Source organism: Rhinatrema bivittatum, chromosome 16, assembly GCF_901001135.1.
Source record: "Rhinatrema bivittatum chromosome 16, aRhiBiv1.1, whole genome shotgun sequence".
NCBI lineage: Eukaryota > Metazoa > Chordata > Amphibia > Gymnophiona > Rhinatrematidae > Rhinatrema > Rhinatrema bivittatum.
In genome coordinates, this window is record NC_042630.1 from 12,643,895 (window position 1) to 12,660,271 (window position 16,377).

The following is a 16,377-nucleotide window of genomic DNA, read 5'->3' on the forward strand; positions in this document are numbered from 1 at the left end:
TGAAAGATCTAAGTTGTCAAGGGAGTCTGAGAGGTATGTGATGAGGTCATCTCTGTTGCATGATTTTCTAAAGTATATTATGGTTTTTTAGTTGGTAGGGGGGAGTGGGTTGCTGATGGAGCAAGTGGTCTTAATAAGATAGTGGTCGGACCAGGGGAATGGGAGTATTTGTGTGGGGGTCTGGATGTATGAGGGAGTTTATTAAGATAAGGTCAAGGGTATGTCCAGCTCGATGTGTGGGGTTGTTAATAATCTGTCCAAAGCCTATAGCCTTTAAAGAATTTAGTATAGTGTCACAGAGGGGTGTGCGTGGTGTGGTGTCAACATGAAGATTAAAGTCTCCGAGGATAATCGTTGGGCTATCTATATTTATATTCTTGGTGATATATTCAATGAGCAGATGAGAAATAGGTTCTGAGTGAGGACTAGTAAATACGAGAGATTTATACAACTATTAGAGTTATACTTGCTGTTACGAAGTGTTCTTATAAAATGTAGTAAGAAATTGTTAGTAACTAATGATGATGTGATAACAAGTGTAAAGTATGAACAAATTATATTGACGAAAGTGTAATCAAATCTCTCTTTGTATTTCAATTCAAGATATCAATGCTTGTAAATTTATGTGAAAATTAATAAAATATAAATTACAAAAAAAAACTGTAGTTAATTAGAAGGGGAAAGAGATTTTTACAGGGATATGTACTGGTAAACGTAAATTGTCTACAGAGCTAAACTCTATTCCTATTCCATATCAATGTTATTTTTCCTGTAGGGCGTCGTTCCCATGTAAAATTGACCTATCAGTAATCAGCACGCAGAAATAAATCCCAGCTGAAAGGGTCTCTGCCAGCTTGTAACGCTCTCTTAGCTTTAACTACCTCTCCTTCCCTCTTTTTAGCTCCTGACTCAACACACTACTGTACCTCAGCTTGTCTTCATCAACTTTCTTCAGCACTGGGAGATTAACCCGATTGACTTCAGATGCCAGAGACAATGGAACGCTGCGCTGTTGTGCTGGCATTTGCTGCTTAAATTAAAATATTAAGAGGAAAAAAAGGAATTCTTAAAGGAAAATCATTTCACAGGGCAGAGACATAACAACACTAGCAAATGCCATCCCTGTTTTGCCACACACTGCAATGGCATCAACAATTTTTCTGTTTTATTTTTTTTGTCTTTTTTTCCTCTCATAGGTTCATTTCAAGCAACGCACCAGCTTGATGTCAAACCATCAAGGGCCTCTGATGTCTTCCACTGAGATAGGAAATGGAAGGTCTTTGAGCACAGTATAAAGATCAAGGACTCATGTAGCTTGCCAAACCCCAAGGTGGAGATGTTACTTTCAAACCATGGTGACACATTTCATTGATGTCTAGCTCTTCTTGATTGAGGTTGAATTGTACGATTTGGTATAATTCATTGTGATACCTAAATAATATAACAAAATATCCACAGAGTGCCTGTTATCCTCTCATTCCTGTTTTATGTATATTATTTTTAGGCTCTTTAGGAAAAATTCATGGAAAATACAAACCAAACCAGAGTAACTGATTTTGTTTTCCTGGGACTTGTAGATACTCCACTACTAAATGCATTACTCTTTCTGATTTTTGCTGTTTTTTACCTGATGAGTCTTGCTGGCAATGCCATCATCTTTGTGATCATAAGGCTGAATTCATGTCTTCATTCCCCCATGTACTTTTTCCTTTCTTTCTTGGCATTGGTAGAAATCTGGTTTACCACAACTACTCTCCCCCAAATGTTGGTCAATTTCCTGCAAGAAAGCAAAAAGATTTCCTTTGCTGGTTGTTTGACACAGATGTATTTCTTCATTTCTTTGGGAGGCACAGAGTGTGTTCTCCTTGCTATGATGGCCTATGATCGATATGTGGCAATATGTAGCCCCCTGCACTATTCAGTCATTATGAACAGTTGGATGTGTCTTCGATTGTCAGCCATTTCAGGATTTGTTGGTTTTGTGAATGGCTTGGTACACACCATACTTACATCACGCCTATCCTTCTGTAAGACTAATATAATTAATCATTTCGTCTGTGACATTCCACCACTGTTGAAGCTGTCCTGCTCTAACTCTCATACTAATGAAATCGTAGCTTCCATACTTGGTGGATCTATGATTCTTGGTTCCTTTTTGCTGACCTTAATATCATATGGTTGTATTATCACCACCATTCTGAAGATCCGCACTGCAGAAGGCAGACGCAAATCCTTCTCCACCTGCACCTCCCACTTAACCGTGGTCAGTATTTTTTTTGTGACAGTCATATATTTTTACTTGCACCCTACACCAAAGTATAATTTATCTAAAGACCGAGTGGTCTTCATCATTTATAGCACTGTAACTCCTGTTATAAATCCCATTATCTATAGCTTCAGAAACAGGGAAGTACAGGGCGCTATTAGAAAACTTTTGAAAAACAGAGTCAGATTTTGAAAACATTGTCTTGAAAATATTGAGTAAAATTTGCTTAGTTGTTTTCTTCTTTACTTTTGGCTTTGAAATTGTCCTCTAAACTACAGCAGGTTAAACAAATTACAAACAGGCATAATGGGTCTCTCTCCCCCCCCCCCCCCCCAAAAAAAATTTTTTAAAGCTAGGGTCAATTGTAAGAAGTATTTTTCATATAAGCTCTGAATTTATCCAGCTAAATGAATATAGGAACACTTAGCTGGCTAATAAGTTAGCCAAATAGAATTTAGTTGATAAAGATAGGGTCTTTCTGGGGGCATAAGTAGGAGGATTTGAGTTTGTTGGCTAAGCTATTCTGTTAACTTTGATATTCAGAGTTAGCTGGATAACTTTGTCAGCTAAATCTGGTCAGGCCAAAGAGCTGTCCTAAAGTTAGCCAGCGGTACTGTGGAATATTCGGCTAAGTTCCTGATTTACTATATCCAAAAAATGGGAGAAAAGCCTTTATGAATCTGGCCCTAACTTTACTATCGAGACAGTGACCAAATATGGATGTCAAAATGTTCACATTTGATTTTCAGATGTACATTTTGCTCCATATTCCCTGCCACATAAAGAGCAGGTGGAAATTACATGGAGCTTTTAGCATATTTACTATGCATTTGCATATTTTCTTTAGACAAACTATGTATGTGGGTAATTTTGCTTAAAGTATGTGTGGTAAATAGCAGTAAAACAGCTTCTTGAAAAGTTGGAGTTGTAGGTTGTTTCTCAATGGTAATGCATACATGCATGCAAATTACTTAATATGCAAAAAAAAAATGCAAATGCTCATCATTCTTTCCATGTTTTTCTGAAATTTCACTCCCTCAAAATGCCTTGGACCTTTTATGGCTCAAACCCCCTTTGACCCCTAATATCTTGGGTCTTCTGAGATCACCAGCTCCATCACTTGAAAGGCCTCTCCTGCTTTTGAGTACCAACCAGACCTTCTCTGGGCCTTCTTTTGTAGCAGATGGGTAAGGGGCTCAGCTTTTTCTGTGAAATTCGGTGTTAACCTACAGTAGTATCCAACAAGGCTTACAAAGGCTCTCATTTGTGAGTATTTGGTTCTAACTTTCATGCTTGGGAATGGACCTTCCCTTTTCCAATGGAGTTTTCTAGGTATTATACTTCCTGACCCCCTACCATGCATTTATTGAGATTAGTCATCAACCCAGTCTCCCATAGACTTGTAAATATTGCCTGTGTCTGGCTTAGATGTGTTCTTCAGCTACCATTATAAATGACAATATCATCAAGATAGGCTGTGGCTTAGCCTTAGTAGGGGTACAGTAGATGGTCAACCAAGCATTGGAACATAGCTGGAGCTCCATAAAGACCAAAAGGCAGGATTGTGAAATGGAAGTGTCCTCCCAATGCTGGGATGAGTGGGATCTGCCAGTATCCCTTCAGAAGGTCCAGTGTGGAGATATACTGGACATGTGCTCAATGAGTTCATCAATGCGGGGCATTGGAGACATCTCAAGTTTCAAAGACTCATTCACTTATCTGAAGTCTATGAAGAACTGTACACTGCCATCTGGCTTAGGAACCAGTACAATGGGAGAAGAACATTCAATATTAGACTCTTCTATCACACTGAGTTGCATTTCTTTTACTTCAGTGTCCATCACATAGCATTTGCCCTCTGGGATATGGTATGGTCACTGTTGAACTACCACTCCTGGTAGTGTAATGTTATCATGAGTATCCTGGAAATTTGGAGAAGACCTCTTTATTTAACTTACTAACTAACTAACTAGTTTATATCCATTTTCTGTGACTGAGAGCTCATCCACGAAGGGGACTTACTGCATAATAGCCCTCGGAAGTTCAGAACCTCTGGCCCAAAGTCTTCTTGGACAAGGCCACAAGTTGGTGTGACCCACTTTTTTAGGAGGTTCAAATGGAAGATATGTGCCTTCTTCCCTTTGTCTGGTTGGGCCACCTTGTAATCTGCAGAAATAATCTTCTCCACTACTTCATAAGGACCTTGCCATCAGCAGAATAGCTTAATTTTAGAAGCTGGTATTCAAATCCCACTGCTGCTTCTTGTGACTTTGGGCAAGTCACTTTGCCCTTCATTGCCTCAGATACAAACTTAGACTATGAGCCCTGTAGGAATAGGAAAATAACTACAATACCTGAATGTAATTCACTTTGAAGTACCAAAAAACATAATATACATGAAAATTAAAATAAATGAAATTAAAAATAATATCAAAACCTAGTCTACTGACTGGAAGACCCATTGAAGAGCGGACTGATTACATTCCCAGGCTTGGGTAGACTGGGCCTTCTAAAGGCAAAGGTGGACAATTTCCCTTCCCCTTCTTAGATTTTCCTGCATCTTAACTACCATAGTCAACCAGGTTTTGTCCAGAGGTGGTTTCATCTTTCCACATCTCACTGAATACATCCAGGATCCCCCTTGACCTTCTCCTAAGCAGTATTTTGAATGATGAGAAGCTAGTTGAACTCTAGGGGATTTCCCAAAAAGCAGTAACAGATCCCAGTTCTTTCCATTTTCTTTAATGAACTTCCTCAGTATATGCTTGGGAGACATATAAAAGCTTCCCATCAGTTTTTGGATGGTAAAATGAGGTCTGCAATGTTTTTAACTATAGCAAGATGCAAACTTGCTTCATTCCCTTTGACAAAAATGGGGTCCTTTAGTCAGTTAATATTTCCTTGAGTAGCCCAACCTTGAATAATACCTCTATCAGGAATATTACTACTGTGAGAGTCTTCATATTTTACAGTGGTACTGCCTCTAGACACCTGGTAGTAACGTCTAAGGATAAAAAAAAATGTATTTATTCCTTTGGAGGTACCTTTCCAAGAGGCCTACCAGGACTGTGACAATGGGAATCTCTAGGATGGGCATTGGTATCAGAGGAGCTTCTCTAATGCCAGCAGACTTGGTTAGCTGGCATGTAGGGCAAGATTGACAATATTCCTGGATCTCCCAGTACAAGCCAAGCCAATAAAATTTAGCACATTTCTTGTGTTTTCTTCTCTCCTAGGTGACCCCCTAGGAGGTGACTGTGAGCTAACTGCGGCACTTGTTGGTGATAGGGTCAGGGTACTAAGAGTTGTTCAAAATTCTCTCCCTCGATATTTCCCTTTCTTATTTGATATACTAAGTCCTTCTCCAATACAAAGAAGGGGAGAGTTGGGATATGGTCTTTAGCCCCAGGACTAACTCTTCATCTATGACTTGTGTGCATTCTTGTGCATACTTAAGGGTTTCATTATCTCTTTGGGCCCATCTAAAGTTATAAAGAAGCAAGTCTTATAAAACTGAATGATCTGGTACCAACTTCTGCATCCCATACCCATAGGATGCTAAGAAGGTCTTTGCCTTTTTATTTACAATGCTAATAATGAAACAGTTGAATAAACTCACACAGCTCAACTTTAATTTGTTGACCTCTTTCAAATTCACCAGTTTACTAAGACTCCATCCAGTATTAGATAAACATTTCTGTGCACAAAGAAATGATCACAATCAACAATGGGAGTTAATGACACTCTACAGAAAACTGGGGGCCTAGTCACTAAAGTTGCTCCTCCATTATTGTGTCTATGGGAAAATAGCACAGGCCCTAAATGTGATGGATAGCGATATAGTCAGCATAAAATCATGAAATAAACTGTTACCAAGACAATCTATCCCTTTGAGTTTGCATTTAAGAAAACTACTTATGTACTTAAGGTGAACTTTTAAATCCTTGTATAGGGTATTAATATTAGTACAATACATAGTGATATAGTTCTATATTTTAATTGATGTTTACATGTGTACTGGGATTAATTAGCAATGAATCCCTTTTGGTTAAATCCCAGGAGTTATAAGCAATTATACGTTTGAAATAATCTAACAAAGGACACAATCTATTGCATGCAATATTGTTCAGGTAATTTCAGAAAGTAGCAAGTCATATAAAGCTCAATGATTTGGTACCAACTACTGCATCCCAGAAACACAGGATGCAGAGAAGGTATTCCATTTTTATCGGTAAGACAAATACACTTCTATTTATCTTCCATCATGGTGCATAGTTCACTTTCTAATTGTACCTAAGAGGAATAGCCAATCCCTTTAAACAGTTTCTGGAATTGTGCATTTCTAAAGTAACTAGAACATATAAGGATAGATCATGTTGAGTTTATAAAAAACAAAAGAGGAATGGAAGAATCATAGAATATCCTTACAGGTGGAAATCTAGTATACTGTAACTTCTTTCCCCAAAATGTTGGCCAATTTTCTGCAAGAGAGCAAATTATTTTCTTTGCTAGCTATTTGACATAGATGTATTTCTTAATTTCTTTTGGAAGGTACAGAGGGCATTCTCCTTGCTGTCATGGCCTATGATCAGCATGTGGCAATATGTAGCCCCCTTTACTATTCAGTCATTATGAACAGTTGGCTGTGTCTTCAATTGTCAGTGATTTCAGGATTCATTGGTTTTGTAAATGAATATTTACATCATGCCTACTTTCTGTAATTATTTAATCAGTGACATTTCCCCACTGTTGAAGCTCTCCTGCTGTGATATTTATACTAATGAAATTATAGCTTCTAGACTTGTTGGATCTGTGATTCTTGGTTCATTTTTGTTGACCTTGAAATCATATAGTTATATCCTCACCATCTTGAAAATTCCACACTGCAGAAAGCAGACGCAAAGCCTTCTCTATTTGGCAACGGTTAATAATTTTTTGGGAGAAAGGTACATATATACTGTATACCTGCACCCCACATGAAAGTATACTATATATCAAGACATGGTTTTCATCATTTATAGCACTATGACTCCATTATAAATCCCTTCATCTAGCTTTAGAAACAGGGAAGTACAGGGTGCTTTTTGAAAGGGATTTCCTGTGGGCATGTTGGTCAGAGAAGGAAAACAGCATGTGTAAATTTGATTTTCAAAGTTCCTTCTGCTATTTTAACCCTATCTCCACTACCATAAATGGGTGACTTTAGCATATATAAATTGCATTTGCTTATTTCAAAAAACAAAACAACATATGTGAAGAAATTAGCATTTGTTAAAAATGATACCTGAGAATTTCATCTAAATGTACTAATGTACAATGAGCGGTATTTCTGTGTGATGAAGCGTTATGGGTCATTTCCTGACAATAACATGGACATTCATGAAAATGTCCATTAAGTAAGAAAAAAATGTAAATTGGCCATTTATCCTTCTAAATCTTTGAGAAATGCCTTGAGACTTTTGAGCCATCAAGCAACTACTTCCCCCCTTCCCCTAACCATCCCAGGCCTTCTGGATTCACCACCCCATCTCCTGTGAACATAAGAACATAAGATATGGCATACTAGGTCAGATCAAGGATCCATCAAGCCCAGTATCCTGTCTCCGTGGCCAATCCAAGTCACAAGTACCTGGCAAGTACCCAAACATTTGATCACAAGCTACTATTGCTGATTAATTACCATCATAGCTGTTTATGGATTTATCATCTAGGAACTTATCCAAACCTTTTTTAAACCCAGTTACACTAACTGCCATAACCACATCCTCTGGCAATGAATTTCAAAGCTTAACTATGCACTGACTGAAAAAGAATTTTCTTTGATTTATTTTAAATGAGCTACTTTCTAACTTCATGGAGTGCTGCCTCGTCCTTCTATTATCTGAGAGAGTAAATAACCGATTTACATTAACTTGTTCAAGTCCTTTCATGATTTTGTAGACTTCTATCATATCCCCTCTCAGCCATCTCTTCTCCAAACTGAACAGCCCTAACTTCCTTAGCCTTTCCTCATAGGGGAGCCGTTCCATCTTCTTATCATTTTGGTCGCCCTTCTCTGTACCTTCTCCATCGCAACTATATCTTTTTTGAGATGTGGTGACCAGAATTGTACACAGTATTCAAGGTGCGGTCTCACCATGGAGCGATACAGAGGAATTATGACGTTTTCCTTTTTATTTTCCATTCTCTTCTTAATAATTCCTAACATTCTGTTTGCTTTTTTGATCGCCACAGCACACTGGGCTGACAGTTTCAATGTATTATCCATTATGATGCCTTGATCTCTGTGCAATCACTGCCATCTCCCAAATCAATGCCATTATTGGTGTGCACTCTGGTTTTTTGTATTTCATTTCAGGAATTAGAGCTCATCAGCTTGAAGAAGAGACCAGTAATGGGAGATATTATAGAGGTCTATAAGATAATGAGTTGAGTGGAATGGGTAAACCTGAGTAGGTTCTTTTTTTTTAAGTAAAAAGAATTGGGGACATACAGAGTTAACTAGGTAGGTAGTACAATTAAAATAAACAAATAAATATATAGGAGAAAATATTTTTACTCAATTCATAATTAAGCATTGGAATTTGTTGCCTGAGGATGTGGTGAAAATGGTCAGTTGTAGATGGGTTTAAAAAAGGTGTGGACTTTTTCCTGGTGAAAAAGTTTGTAAACTATTATTAAGGTGGACCTGAGGAAATCCAGTGCTTATCCCTTTTATAAGTAACATGAAATCTAATGATCTTTTGGGATCCTGCCAAGTACTTGTGACATGGATTGACCTCTATTGGAAACAGAATGCTGGATATAATTGACCATTGGTCTGATCCAGTGTGGAGAAACTTATATTCTTATTTTATTTTCCATTTTTGTGCCTTAAATTAGGAAATAGCTTTCACAAAATGCAAATAGAGCACCTAAATTATTTTTCACTTACTATTTGCATTTTGTATAAACAGAAAATGAAATAAAATGAAAAATGAATTTCAGGTTTTATTAATTTTATTTTGAAATGTCATGCAAGAAAACAGTCTGTTTCACTGCATTTTTTTTCATGTCATTTAAAAAATGAAAGCACATCCCTACTGCTCATTATGATATAAATGAAGCATGGGTGACTTATTAGGCAGGAGGATGGAGAAGAGGCAGGTAGAGATAGCCATTTGACTAAGCAGTAGATACCAGCATGAGTGATATTCCATGTAAGATTGGCAAGAACAGACTTTTTCCTTTAAACTACCTCTTTTATATGTAGCAAGAGCAACAGAGGGGAGGTGATTTTCAAAGGGGTGGTGCATGTAAATTTAACACATCTTTGTAGCAATTTTCAAAAGCCCATTTATGCACTTAAATCACACTTACACTTGTAAAAACCTATTGACAAATCAGCGACATATATGGCAGCAATTTTCAAAAGCCCACTGACGTGCAAAGTGCATTTACACACGTGAAACCCAGTATTACATGGGCAAATCTTTATTTTGAAAATTACTCCAAAGTAAAAGGAGGAGGAACATTACATATATCAGAACCATCCCATCCTCCTCTCCCCTCCTCAAAAACAAATTGGGGAAAAACTGAAAAGAAAATAAAGAAAATTATGATTTTAATTTACTTATTTTGTTTCAGTGTGTGCATTCTTTGGTGGAGATGCTATCATATGAGGTGAGAGTATGAAATGTCTTGCTGAGAATGTTTATGCATTTAAAGAGGTCTAGAAGACATTAAGAGAACGACGGCTTGCAAAGGCATAAAGCAGGAGAATATGTTGTCATAAGTGAAGAAGTAAGTACTTGAGTGAGTAAGTTGGATGTAAAAGCAGAGCTAAACTTAAGCAGGGGCAAGGAATGCGAGGACCAAGGGAGAGAGAAAGGAGGGATCGGTAAAGAAAAGATGAGGAAAAAAAATGGACGTTAGGAAGATGATTAGGGGACATAGATCAATGCACCGAATGCCAATGGGGGAAAAGAAATTGGGAAGTGGGGTTGCGTTAGAATTGCATTAAAGCCAAACATTGAAGAAGCAGAGAAACAACGCATGAGAATATAAATAATGCAGTGGAAGAAAGAAGAGGAAAGTGCGGGAAAGAAATCAGAGAGGGGAGTGATGACAGAGGAAATAGTGAAACACAGCAGATAGGATTTGGATTCTGATCACTTGCCTTTCCAAAGCTGAGCTCAAGCTGAGTGGCAGTTGGCTGCCGTAATTCATTCCCTGCCCCAGAGAGTTTACAATTTCAGTTTGTACATGTGTGTGGGGGGGGGGGGGGGGGGAGAAGACACAAAAATATGAAAGGCGTATAAGAGACAAAAGAAAGTAAGGGGGTAGAAATAAGGGACAGATAAAGGATCATGCAAAAATCGAATGCATCAGGTTAATGCATCTAGACGTGGACATTGGAGGGAAACATGCAGAGTAAAGTATCGTTAAATGTACGGTACACTCATCGCGGCTTTTCATGTGGCACCGTTATCTCTTTTCATTACTTTTACAAAGGAAGCATTTACAAGAGTTTTGTAACTTGGCAGAGTACATATTTAGGATTAAACTACAAAATATAGATAAAGTCATACACCAGATGTGTTTACAACATTGCACTCAAAACAGAACTCTGGATTCAAGACGGCTCATGGCAAACCCCAAAGCTCGAGCACTGCAGCTGGAAGCTTTCAGAAAAAAGATCATTCAAGGAAATGTGGCTATAAGGCAGGTGACTTTACTACTATCCTTTATCAGGTCTGTTGTGCAGTGATAGATTGAAGCACAGTTCCCAGAAAACCTTGTTCCTTTTGTTGTTGAATCTTTAAGGGGCACATACTGGAAAAGCTTAGCCTTAGATAATTCACAGATTAGAAGAAAACAAATATCCATTCGGTTGGGGATTGGCTGGCTTCAGCCATTTAATTGTTTAAAGAAAATAAGAAAGACAACTGGATAAAAGCAAGGTACATATTGGGAAGGAAAAAAAAACAAGGTAAAAGAGGAATTGTTATCATAGAAACAAATATGCTTTCATGGTTGAGGGCATTTTCTCCCATGCAAATATATTCATTTGGAGACAAGAGAAAAATAAAGATCTTTGCAGATCAGGACCACTTGGCTAACCCAGGCTGCTCAATAGTGCATAGGAATGACCAAAAACAGTGATTGTCAAATACCAAAAGCAATAGGCAACTAACTACAAGTTCAGAATAATTTGAATCAACACATTGATGTAATTATACTAATTAAACACATCATTACCAAAACAATCTATCCCCTGAATATGTATTTAAATGCATTATTTACGTACTTATGGTGAACTTTTATATCCTTGCTTATAGTATTCATTAATACTATATAATAGGGTTTTTTTTATACAGTACATAGCAGGATTGGGTAGTAATGAATCCCTTCTGGTTACATGCCAGAAGTAACCAAACTCATATATAATTGTATCATTAAAATAACCTAATAAAAGATACAATTTAGTCATGCTAATATTATTATTCAGATGTCACAGAAAAAAGCAAGTCATGTAGTTTTCAATGATTTGATGTAAACCACTGCATCTCAGAACCACAGGATGCCAAGAAGGCATTCCTTTTTGCATTGATAAGACAAGTTGACTTTCATGTGTCTTCTGCATAGCATAGTGTAATGTGCATTGTCTAATTGTAACTAAGAGGGATAGCCATTTAAAATGTTTCTGTAGCTGTATATCCCTAAAATAACTAGAATTATATATCTGGATAGATCATGCAGATTTTATGAAAGAGTGGGATGGAAGAGCTGTAGAATATGCATTCTAGAAGGATTGTTTCCTGGAAAAAATATGTTTAAGAACATAAGAACATGCCATACTGGTTCAGACCAAGGGTCCATCAAGCCCAGCATCCTGTTTCCAACAGTGGCCAATCCAGGCCATAAGAACCTGGCAAGTACCCAAAAACTAAGTCTATTCCATGTTACCATTGCTAGTAATAGCAGTGGCTATTTTCTAAGACAACTCAATTAATAGCAGGTAATGGACTTCTCCAAGAACTTATCCAATCCTTTTTTAAACACAGCTATACTAACTGCACTAACCACATCCTCTGGCAACAAATTCCAGAGTTTAATTGTGTGTTGAGTGAAAAAGAACTTTCTCCGATTAGTTTTAAATGTGCCACATGCTAACTTCATGGAGTGCCCCCTAGTCTTTCTATTATCCGAAAGAGTAAATAACTGATTCACATCTACCTGTTCTAGACCTCTCATGATTTTAAACACCTCTATCATATCCCCCCTCAGCCGTCTCTTCTCCAAGCTGAAAAGTCCTAACCTCTTCAGCCTTTCCTCTTAGGGAAGTTGTTCCATTCCCCTTATCATTTTGGTAGCCCTTCTCTGTACCTTCTCCATTGCAATTATATCTTTTTTGAGATTCAGCGACCAGAACTGTACACAGTATTTTGGTGCGGTCTCACCATGGAGCGATATAGAGCCATTATGACATTTTCCGTTTTATTCACCATTCCCTTTCTAATAATTCCCAACATTCTGTTTGCTTTTTTGACTGCCGCAGCACACTGAACCGACAATTTCAATGTGTTATCCACTATGATGCCTAAATCTCTTTCTTGGGTTGTAGCACCTAATATGGAACCTAACATTGTGTAACTCTAGCATGGGTTATTTTTCCCTATGTGCATCACCTTGCACTCAAAGCTCAAGAAATCATTGATCATGGCCCTAGCAGTTGGCAGCAAATTATTCAATACCGATGCATGAGGGCCTTTAGTAAATGAATTTTTGTTCATAAAGATTGAATGATGAGCTGGTGCTGCAAAATCCATAAGCAGACTTAAGCATGGGTCTCTAAACTGAGTGATAGAGAGAATGGGAACTAAGGAAAGAACCGGGAAATGGAAATGGAAGAAGGATAATGAACATGGAAGGAGGGAGTAAATGGAGACAGGTTTGTAAGTGAGAGAAAAGTCAGGGGAGATTAGAGATGGACTGATTCAACCTTAACATCCCTTGACTGTGATCCGTGAGTTTGGGTTGCATTGAATTGTAGTAGTAGTAGAATCCCATTCTGTCATTTAAGATTGGCAGATAGTGGCCCTGGGTTTGGGGTCAATTTTTTGGAGGTTTTTCATTGACTGACTTAGTAAGTAACATGCTTTCTGCATTTATTTAAAGCATATACTGTATATGAAAAATATAAAACAGTGGGATTAAAATACCACATGTTCTTATTGTTTGAGACTTCAACTCAGAATTTCGGGAAAAAATTGTAGTGCTCATGATGTATATATAAAACTTACAGCTGTTTTCAAAGTAAGAATAAAGATGGCCAAGACTGGAACAACCTAAAAACTATGGAGATGTTTCTTTTTTGATCAATACAAGTTTTACGATTTAATGAAACTGTCCTTGTTTTGCAAGTGTGTGTGTGTGTGTATGGTTTCCCTGTGTGCAAATCCCGACTCCACTTAGGTTGTACCCTCTGCAATGCTTCTCCAAGACGTGAACAATGTGCATGCATGTATTTTCCCCCACATATCAGGTGTGTGATTTTACAAAGCAGCATTTACAAGATACTGCTTTGTCCATATAAATGCCTTTTAAAATTACCCCCTTCCTTAACATATGCTGCTGTTGACAGAGTCAGTTCTTTACAGGAAACTTCTTTATTTTTGTGATTGCTTTGGATTTAAATCTTTCACAGCACAAGATTTCCTATATCGATTGACGTAAGCTGCTACAAAGAATAAGGAAGAGAAAGGAAATGGGACACCAGAGTATAAATGAGACCCTATGGGGCGGATTTTCAAAGGGTTACACATGTATATTACACACGTAACCCCAAAAACCCGCTCCTGCGTGCACCAAGCCTATTTTGCATAGGCTCAGCGACACGCTCAAGCCCCGGGACGCGCGTATGTCCCGGGGCTTGAAAAAAGGGGCGGGACAGGGGCGGTCCGGTGTGGGGGGATGGCCAGAAGCCTCCGAAGGCCTACTCGGCCGGCATGCACAACCTACGCCTGCCCAGAGGCAGGCGCAACTTAAATAATAAAGGTAGGGGGGGATTTAGGTAGGGCTGGAGGGGGAAGGTGCGAGGGGAGGGAACGGGGAAAGCCATCGGGGCTCCCCTAGGGCTCGGCGTGCACCCCCTTGTGCGCGTCGACCCTGGATTTTATAACATGCACTCGCATGTTATAAAATCGAGCGTAGCTTTGTGCGTGCCGGGTTGCGCGCACAAATCTGTGCCCGCGCGTATGTTAGAAAATCTGGCCCTATGTTAGCCCCGCTGCAGACTTTGGGTTGAAACATGGACAGGCTTATCACCTGCTCCCTTTTCATCTTTGCAATTTGGGCAGTCTAACTTTAGACATGCTGCTGATTCTGTACATTAAGATTCCCAGTACCCATTACATGTATGATCTCAGCATTTATGAATAATTTGTGGATACAACTTGCATTAGATAGTTAACATCGCGCTACAGATCACAACTCCATATGTTTGGAAAATAAGTGCCAATATTGCATTTTATCTCCATGTAATATATTGAAAAAAATACTGAAGCAGGCGTTTGTCAGAGGAACTTGCCTACTGAGATGTTTTCTAAGGATTTCATGCTCTTTTGGGGCCAGTCACTGAAACTTCATGGGCATTTCGATTTTACCATTAGCCCAAAATGTTTGTGAGTGTCCCTTACTATATATTTCTTTTATACTTTTTCCCCCCTGGTGACATATCTTATTAATATCTATTCAAATTAGTATGCAATAGATACGTTATATTCAAAATAATGTATTATTTTCCCTAAACTGTACAACAAATATTCCTGAGCCTTTAAACCTCTTATTGCTGATTACCAATATATTGTTTTTATCTCTCAGATGAAATACATGGAAAATACAAACCAAACAAGAGTAACTGAATTTCTTTTCCTGGGACTTGTAAATACCCCTTCACTGAATGAGTTACTCTTCCTGATCTTTGCAATTATTTACCTGATGACACTGGCTGAGAATCTCACCATCATTGTGATCATAAGGCTGGATTCACACCTTCACTCGCCTATGTATTTCTTCCTTTCTAATTTGGCTATGCTGGAAATCTGGTACGCTACAACCATCACCCCTAAAATTCTGGCCAATTTCCTGCAAGAGAGTAAAACAATTTCCTTCACTGGTTGCTTGACACAGATGTATTTCTTCACTTCCTTGGGAGGCACAGAGTGTGTCCTCCTCACAGTGATGGCCTACGATCGGTATGTGGCGATATGCAGCCCCCTGAGCTATTTAGTCATTATGAAAAATAGGGTTTGCCTTTGGCTGGTAGCTGTTTCAGGATTCATTGGTTTTATGAATGGCCTGGTACAGACTGTGCTCATAGCTCGCCTATCCTTCTGTAAGACCAATAAAATCAATCATTTCATCTGCGATATCCCTCCACTCTTGACGCTCTCCTGCTCTGACACTCATACTAATGAAATTGCAGAGTCTATAGGTGGTGGATTTCTGATTCTTGGCTCCTTTCTGATGATCTTGATATCATATATTTACATCATCTCCACCATCCTGAAGATAAGCACCACAGAAGGCAGACGCAAAGCCTTCTCCACCTGCAGCTCCCACTTGACCGTGGTCACTATTTATTTTGGGACACTAACATATACTTATATGCGCCCGACATCAAGCTATGGTCTTTATGAAGACAGAATGGTCTTCATTATTTATAGCACTGTGTCACCTCTCTTAAATCCCTTCATTTACAGCTTCAGAAACAAGGAAGTACATGGTGCTTTTAGGAAAATCTTGAAAAACAGGGTCAGATTCTGAATGAATCACATTTCTGAAAGTAGATTTTTCTAGATAATATAGAATAAAATTGACTTAGGTGATTTCCTCTTTCTATTTATTTTAGCTTTTAATTCAGGGTGCTTTACAATAAAGTACGAATGGATAGAATGAATCCATGCCCCCAGAGGTCAGTATTCAAAGGGTTTGTATCAGTAATATTTGGTGTTACTTTGATAAATGTCAGCATATTCCTTAACAATGTGAATAAAAAAGCCTTTCAAAAAATTTACAACATTAACCAAAAAGAATTGTGGCATTCAAAAAAATGAATATCCCCCTAA

General features: G+C 38.3%; 1 protein-coding gene across 1 annotated transcript; it reads left to right on the top strand.

Annotated features, from left to right (window-relative positions):
• Positions 1-1,522: 1,522 nt before the first annotated feature.
• LOC115077325 lies at positions 1,523-16,075 on the top strand. The gene is made up of 4 exons (XM_029579617.1): positions 1,523-2,446; positions 2,900-2,934; positions 10,871-10,973; positions 15,131-16,075. Exons 1-4 carry the CDS (start codon positions 1,523-1,525, stop codon positions 16,073-16,075), a joined length of 2,007 nt encoding a protein of 668 aa, XP_029435477.1.
• The last annotated feature ends 302 nt before the right edge of the window (positions 16,076-16,377 follow it).